This window comes from Ursus americanus, chromosome 22, assembly GCF_024610735.1.
Source record: "Ursus americanus isolate L20-20 chromosome 22, mUrsAme1.1.p, whole genome shotgun sequence".
NCBI classification, from domain to species: Eukaryota; Metazoa; Chordata; class Mammalia; order Carnivora; family Ursidae; genus Ursus; species Ursus americanus.
In genome coordinates this window covers 46,590,314-46,597,821 of record NC_142148.1, presented here as the reverse complement: position 1 = coordinate 46,597,821, position 7,508 = coordinate 46,590,314, and the positions used below count along the sequence as shown (strand labels likewise).

At 45.4% G+C, this 7,508-nt stretch overlaps 1 protein-coding gene across 1 annotated transcript; it reads right to left on the bottom strand.

The window, feature by feature from the left end:
• Nucleotides 1-2,331: 2,331 nt before the first annotated feature.
• CSTL1 (cystatin like 1) lies at nucleotides 2,332-6,459 on the bottom strand. The gene is made up of 3 exons (XM_045776807.2): nucleotides 6,241-6,459; nucleotides 3,193-3,303; nucleotides 2,332-2,415 (listed from the first exon to the last, which is right to left on the bottom strand). The coding sequence occupies exons 1-3, from the start codon at nucleotides 6,457-6,459 to the stop codon at nucleotides 2,332-2,334; spliced, it is 414 nt and encodes a 137-aa protein (XP_045632763.1).
• Nucleotides 6,460-7,508: the final 1,049 nt, after the last annotated feature.

Genomic DNA, 7,508 nt, shown 5'->3' with positions numbered 1-7,508 from the left:
GACTCCCCAGTCCTATCACAGAGTCTTACTTTGTGCCTGTCCTTCCTAGCTGCCATTCATAAAAGCAAGGCAGGTGGGTGGGGTAGGGAGAGCTCATTTTATTATTATTATTATTTTTACTAAAACAGTCATTTTTAAAATTTTTTTGATGTAACATTCAATGATTCATTAGTTGCATATAACACCCAGTGCACCATGCAATACGTGCCCTCCTTCCTACCTATCACCAGCCTCCAGTGGCGTAATCAGTTAGTGCACGGTACTTATATGAGAGTTTGTTTTAAAAATTCAAAGCAAAGCCATAAGGTTTGGTAAAATATTTTCAGAAGAATAAAGTATCATTTGAAATTACATAAAACAAAGGTACAAATAAAACAATTAGGTCATATAACTAAAAGATATTTTAAAAAGTAAGAACTTGGAAGCTGAACAAGGTTTAAATCAATAATTAAATAGCATTAGAGAGGTAAATTAAGTAAAAAATTTTAAAATGTTAAAGACATCTTGAGTAAATGAGCTTAAGACTGAATGTACACATATCCTATTATCCACGATTCCACTCTTACTTGTGTACTCAAGAGAAACTCATGCATATGTTTACCATTAGAAACACACATGCATATTTATACTTAATAGCTATTATTCTTAGAAACTAGAAACTACCATAAAGTTCATTATCAGTAGAATGGATAAATATAGTGTGGTATAATCACAAAATAGATTTCTACACAATCTTAAAGTAAGCTACAATTACAACATGAAAGTATTCAGAAATATGTTGAATGAAAGAAGCCAGAAACAAAAGAATATATACTGTACGATTCCATTTGTTAAAGTTCAACCCACAGCCCAAACTCAGTTAGGATGATAGAATCTGGAGAGAGGCTCCTCACCTGTAACATGTAGGTGAGAGTTGCTATTTCATAGGTTGTTGTGATAACCAAATGAGAAAGTGAGAACAGCAGGCCGCTCCGAGTCACCCACTCAGCCCTCAATGACATTAGATTTGCAGAACTGGATGCTTCTGGCTTCTCTCTTGCATGAGAATTTCACCACCCTTAACACTGCACCTCCACCCTCCCTTCTCTCTCAAGCCGCTCAGGTGAATTTGAGGTTCTTATTTGTGTGTTTACTCTTCCCCTTTGCAAATCCTCTCTCAAGTTGCTATTATAAGTGTGCTAGTGGGTCTGGTCACTGAGAAGGTTCTCAGCTTTCATCTGCTCCCCATCTCTGGTCCAATGTACACCTACCCTGCTCAACTATGAGTCTCATGAGGGGTGACACTATAGGTCTCATTCCCGCAGCAGTCAGCACTTGGAGGCTCAGGAACTCCCTGTGAAGAGAAGAGTTCACATGGCCAGCCCAGACTGCTGTCCTTGGGAAGGCCCACTTGCAAAGTTGGCCTTGATTGAAGTGTGGGAACTTGAATGGCAAACAGTTCCCTACACTGATATAAAGCTCTCCCTAAGTGATGAGAGGACCTCATTGTGTCTATACTGTTTATACAATGTGGTTTATGCTGAATACCTTTTTCTCCTTCTGGGACTCTGAAGTTTGGACACATCCTAGGCAGAGGCTGCCTATGTGTGCAGCTCCAGGGAAAACCTGTGACACTGAGTCTCTAATGAGCTCCCTGGGAAACACATTTCACATGTGTTATCACAACTCAGTGCTGGGGAATTAAGTGCATATCATCTGACTACACCAGGAAAGAGCTCTGGAGACCTGCATCTAGTTCCCTGGAACTTCTCCACATTAGCTTTTTCCATTTGCTGATTTTGTCTTATACCCTTTCACTGTAATAAGTCATAGCTGTGAGTACAACTGTGTGCTGAGTCCTGAGGGTCTGTCTACTGAGTTACGTGGGGACCTCAGCTACACTCACAAAAATATGTAAGTCACAGAGAGTATGGGGAAGAAACAGAGCTCCTGCAAGCTCAGGCCAGTGGTCAGAACGTGCCTGAATCACAACAAACCTCAGAGACATGCACTGAAGTAGAAAAACTATGAGTTTCCTCCAGAGAGTTAACATCCTTCTGTTCAAATGCACCCATCCCCTAAGGGCCACTGAATATGTGCATGAGTAAGTGTGAGTGTGTGAGCACATGAGTGTGTACATGAATATGAGTGTGTGAGTGCGTATGTGTGAGTGTGCCTGTGTATAAGTGTGTTGTGAGTGTGCATGTGCACATGTGTGAGTGTGCATGTATGCACAAGTGTGAGCAGGTGTGTGGAGACCCTGCTGAGGGGGGTGAGGACCTTCAGGAGTCTAATAGAAAGTGCACAGTGTGACCATCTAAGTTTTCATCAAACATCTTTACACCAATGCATTCAAGCCTCCAGACAAGAGTTGTTCCAGAGTTGGTAATAGTTCATCCAGGGCACAGTGTACACCAAAAAATCACAAATGAAACTCTGGAAGGAGAAAGAAAACAGCTTTCAGAGAAATATTTTTTGAAGGTGAACAAAAAGCTCCTGCCCCTCAGCAAGCCCTTATCTGGGGAATCTGGACCAGTCTCTGTGTCTGCTCAATGACCCCATAGGTGAGGGGGATCTGCTCACAGTCACATGGTGGGGGCCAAGTGGGGCCAGCCTGCACAGGGATGTCACCCTGGGCGCCCCCATTCCAGTCACTTGGGACTGGAGCAGGTGCACCTAGAGCCTGCAGCCCTGTAGGATGCTGGAATGAAATCTGGGCAGGACAACCTGGGACAGCGGCATTGTCTACGGAACCAGTCCTCCTGCTCCTGCATGCAGACACAGAGTGTCCCTCATGTCAGCCAGCTTGCAGGTGGTTGCACCAGGAGGTACCAGGAAAAGCTAGAAAAGATGGGCAGAGGTTGGAAGACGAGAAGGAAGCTAGACAATTCCCAGCGACCTGGAGAGTATGAGCCAAGACCAGAGTGAAGCCCCAGGGAAAGTAAATCACTTCCACCTGAGGGCCAGGGATGAGACTGCCAGGGGAGGAGACTGGAGGCCTGCGGCCAGGACTATGACAGCTCAGGGTGGGGAGACTGCCCAATTAGAGGGCCTTCCTCCCACCTCTGGGCACCTCCAATGGCATCAGGCAGACCTACGGCCAAATCCACGTGGCCAGAAAAGCTGTCAATGTCCAATTTTGGTCTACTTTTTAAAATTTTACTTTTCCCCTTTTGATTACCAGTCCCTGCTCAAATGACTCCCACCACATACCTTTTTCAGCTTCTTTTTGCTTTGAATGGGGCATGAATTACTTGTGCTATTCCTCTTGCATTTGGTCCGGCTGATCTTCACAGTTACCATATATTCCACTCCAGTTGTGAGCTACTGAGAAACAGTGAGTGGCACTGTTAGTGTTGACTCCAAGCATCCAGTTACTGACCCTCGCCAAGAAAGGCTAGGCCATGAAGCCCCAGGAGCCACAATACCTGTTTCCATCATCCAGTAACAGCATGGCTCCCTCTTCTCCTCCCAGCTGGAAGAGGCACAGTGACAGCTGAGGCCCTTGGTTGGCCCCCAACATGTGCAGAGCCCTTCCCCTTGCTCTGGACTAGCTTCACTTTTGCAGCCACAGATGGCTTCTCACCTGTCTCACTTGCATCTTCAGGATGAGGGATTAGCAAGACATTGAGCTTGGCTGCCCGGCAGCCCCAGAATATCCCCCATATCTATACACATGATCTTCAGAATGCATAGGAGCACATTTTGTTCCTTGGCTTCATCCATGTCCTCCCTCCCTACTCTCCTTCCCAACTAATCTGATGGAAAGCAGTTTAGCAACACAGCTAAAAAAACATAGGCTTAGAAACTGAATTGATTTGGGGCATATATTTCCCTCCTACTAACACTGCACCCTTGAGCAAATGCCCAGCAGCCTCCCTTTCTTCAACTATAGAGTTCAGATAATAATTGTGCCTGCTCAAGGAGCTTTTGCATGGGCTAAAGAGAAGCATGCATCTCACTGAATGCACAAAGAAAATTTTAAAATAATTCATTACGAAGTATTAAATGTTTTAGCAAAGTGTGGGGAACATTACTCTGAAGCAGCTATGGAGTTCGGAAAGCAACGAAACAGAAGACAGAAGAATTGTGCTCAAGTTCTAGCCTTATCCCCTGCTATCTCTGTCTCCTTGGCCAAGCCCTGCCACCTCCCTGACTCAGTTTCCTCACCTAGAGAATGGGGAGAACAGTGCCAATTCCCTCCTAGGAATGCAAACAGTGAATGTGTAAACCATGGAGAACACACACCAGGGTTATTCCCAGCTGTTGGGATCTGTCTTGCTGTGCTCATGATCAAGTGCCAGGTCGTAAGGACTCTGGAGGCAGGGAGGCTGAGGCAGGAAAGCCCTTTGTGGCAGGACCCACACCCTGAAGCGAAACTCCAACAAATGCTTTGGTGATTCATGTCCTCTATTGGAAACGGCTGGGTCCCTCAAGTCAACATGCGGCATAGAGAGCTCTGCCTGGGGAGGGGAGAAGCTCCTGGAAGCTCCCTGCTTTCTTGTCCCTATGTCAGGGTCAAACCAAAGAAGGCCTGGTACTCTCCCTGGTGGTAGTAGAGGGAGAGAGCACCCACATGCCCCCTGGAGGAAAATGCCCCCAGAAGAGCTCAGGGTGGTTGAAGCGGAAGGAGGTCTGAGGGCATTATGGCCATCCTGGTCCCAGCATCTGCCACCTGAAGAGCCTCAGGATGCAGGGCTCCAAGCTCTTCATCAAAGGGTGGTTCTATCCAGGTGTTGGCATCTTGCAGGGTTTTCACACTGACCTTCAGCGTACTCCATAGGTATGAAAAATCTAAAACACTGACCATAAATTTTACTGACATTCCAGTGTGCAAAGTTTTTTCATATTTATTATTTCGTATTTATTATTAGACTGGATTGCTAGGTAATAAGAGGAATCATCATAGTGATACAAATATTTTCACAAGTGCTGCTTCACTCTTATTCTGTTCACTTGCTGGTGAGGAAACAGGCCTAGAGAGTATGAATGGAGCTTGACATAGATCTCACAATTAGAGGGATCTGGAACCTGGGTGCAGGCAGCCCATCAGGCCCACCTCCTATACCCCTCTGTGAGGTATTAGGAAGCACACAATCATGTAGCAAAAGGACCCAGGTCACCTAGCTACCAAGGGGCACACATACTCTGTTCTTTTATCCATCAGAATGACATTAAAAGTTCATTCATAAACTATTCTTCTAGAGTTAACTGTTAATGATAATGGACTGATTCCACAAGACAGCCCCCTCCTGGGAGTCTCAGATTTATCCTTGGGAACACTGACCTGGAAGAACAAGCCAACTTGGCAAGAACTTTGGTCAACAGCCACCACATTGTGGCCAAGTCACCTCAGTGTTTGCAGCCCTGATGAGCCACCATCTTGGGGCAAGAGTATGTGACTGAAATAGGGACAGGCTGATGTCCACACTGTGATGTCAGGCCTGCTTCGTGTCACACTAACATGGCCTGCCCCTCTCTGCACCCCACCCTTGCTGGTTTCTCCTGTTCCCACTGCCCCTCTCTCTCCCGGCCAGAGATCTTTTCTCCTGTTTATTTATTTTTTTTCCCAGATCGGGTTAATTGAACTAAAATGTGCTATTGCCTCTGCCCTAACTTACATATAGTTTACTGTGTAAACTTGAAGGGAAGTTGGACCCACAAAAGTGGTTTTCAAACAACTTTTCTCTCCTCCATCATCCTCAATTGATATATTTCAAAGAAACTTTGTACGCAAAACACATAAAAAGAGAGATGATCTAGTTGAAGTCTGTCCCTCACTCTCCCTTCTCCCTTCCACCCCAAAAAATGCCCTGTGCAATTCCAGATTTCTATAGAATACAGCTAGAAAGTTCAGATTTTATAGCCCTGGACATTGAAAAACTATGTTGAGGGGAAACCTATAGAGAATGTTTATGTTTCACCAAAGCAGACCATTAAAGGAGACAAAGTCATCCTCGTTGGCTGTCACTCTGGTAGGACAATTTCAGAACAAAAGGCAATTCTTCCCAAGAAAGAACAGTTGAGAACCTCAGAAGCTGTTTTTACTTCAGGCCAAGAGTAACAGAGTTAGGGTTTCATTCCAGTCATTCAGCTCGCATTTTGAAAGCGTGGTGAAGGCAATTCTGGGGTCCAAACAACTCCAAAGCATGCTCATCCCAAATGAAACCTCCCCCCACCTTTGTTCTCTCTGGGAGCCATACCACGTCCCCAGATGTCCAAGTGGGCACTGCCCACATCCCAAGAAACTGAGGCACAAACCTGCATTTGACTTCGAAGTAGCTTGTCGACTTGAAATAAGTAGGTGTCATTGCTAGCATTGTTGTAGGATTCCATGAGGAATTGAAGTGTTGAATTCATGTTTGTCTTGCTCATGGACTTCTCCTGGAAGCCTTCCCACCTTTGAAAATGACCTAGTCTGGCTGTCAGGACCAGGGCAGCCAACAGCAACAGAGGGTTCCTCCAGCATCCAACTCCCATCTTGCAGCCTTGGAAACCTCCTATCCACTGCACCTGCCAGGGTGGGTTTGGAGCCAGACTGCAACTTACTCACCCTCCCCCAGCAGCCCTTCCCCAGAGGGCTTGCCCAGGTTAAGCAGAGATTGAGGCCCCAGCCTCATCCTTTCAAGGCTCTGCCCCCAGTCTGACAAAAGGACCAACCCAGGAAATCTTCCTGCATGGTTACTCAACTCTCTTTCAAGTCTGTGCATTTTTCACATATTTATGATACCCACTTGGTTCTCCCATTATTCCGGTGAGTGTAATTTCTAAACACCTGCCAAGATGGGCAAGACCCTCTCCTTGCTTTCGTATCTATCAAGGAAGAGAACTCCCAGAACAGAGCTTTACAGTGCTATGCCATAAAAAGTATATTAGACAAAGAAGTGTCATTAGTGGGAATTGGGGAAGACTTATGGAGAACTGAGATAGGAGGAATCAGGATATGGGACAGGGCATGATATATTCTACTTACCTATTGTGGGCTCTACCTGTCTAACCCAGCCATCAACTGTTCCCCGTGCCTCCTTTAGAGATAGGTTCTCTTTACTCTCCTGCCTGCTTTCTCACCACAGATTTCTGCCTGCTGGATCCCACTGTACCTGCAGGCCCTGGCACTAGCTCTTGCTACCTTGGTTGTGACCCTAGCAGACCTTTGTGAGGTAATATTAGCCTCCCTGTGAGGGGGAAATAAACTCTGATCCTTGTTCATAAATTAATCCTGAAGATGCCTGGAAGTTAGGTATTGCTTATTTGGGGCAGGTAAAATTTTCCTCAACCCTCTTTGGGTCTCTGGCTGGGCCTAAGAATTAAACTAACAGGAGAAAAGTATAAGGTTTTATTGACATTTTATATATGCATGGAACCTTCACAAGAAAATGAAGACGTGAAGAAGTGGCCAGAAAGAAAAGCTTATATACCCTGTAGACGAAGAAACAATAAATATCTGTGAAGAATAGACAAGACAAGGGGGTCTGGAGTAGGGGTAAAAAACGGTGAGGAAATAACAAAGTTTGTTTATACAGCTGTAT

Excerpts from the sequence above, each read along its gene's own strand:
- CSTL1 (XM_045776807.2), bottom strand. The coding sequence starts at position 6,459 with ATGGGAGTTGGATGCTGGAGGAACCCTCTGTTGCTGTTGGCTGCCCTG. Across the intron at positions 3,304-6,240 it reads TACTTCGAAGTCAAATGCAG|CTCACAACTGGAGTGGAATA; the intron begins GTTTGTGCCTCA and ends GTTTCTCAGTAG. Across the intron at positions 2,416-3,192 it reads GCAAAAAGAAGCTGAAAAAG|AGTTTCATTTGTGATTTTTT; the intron begins GTATGTGGTGGG and ends TTCTCCTTCCAG.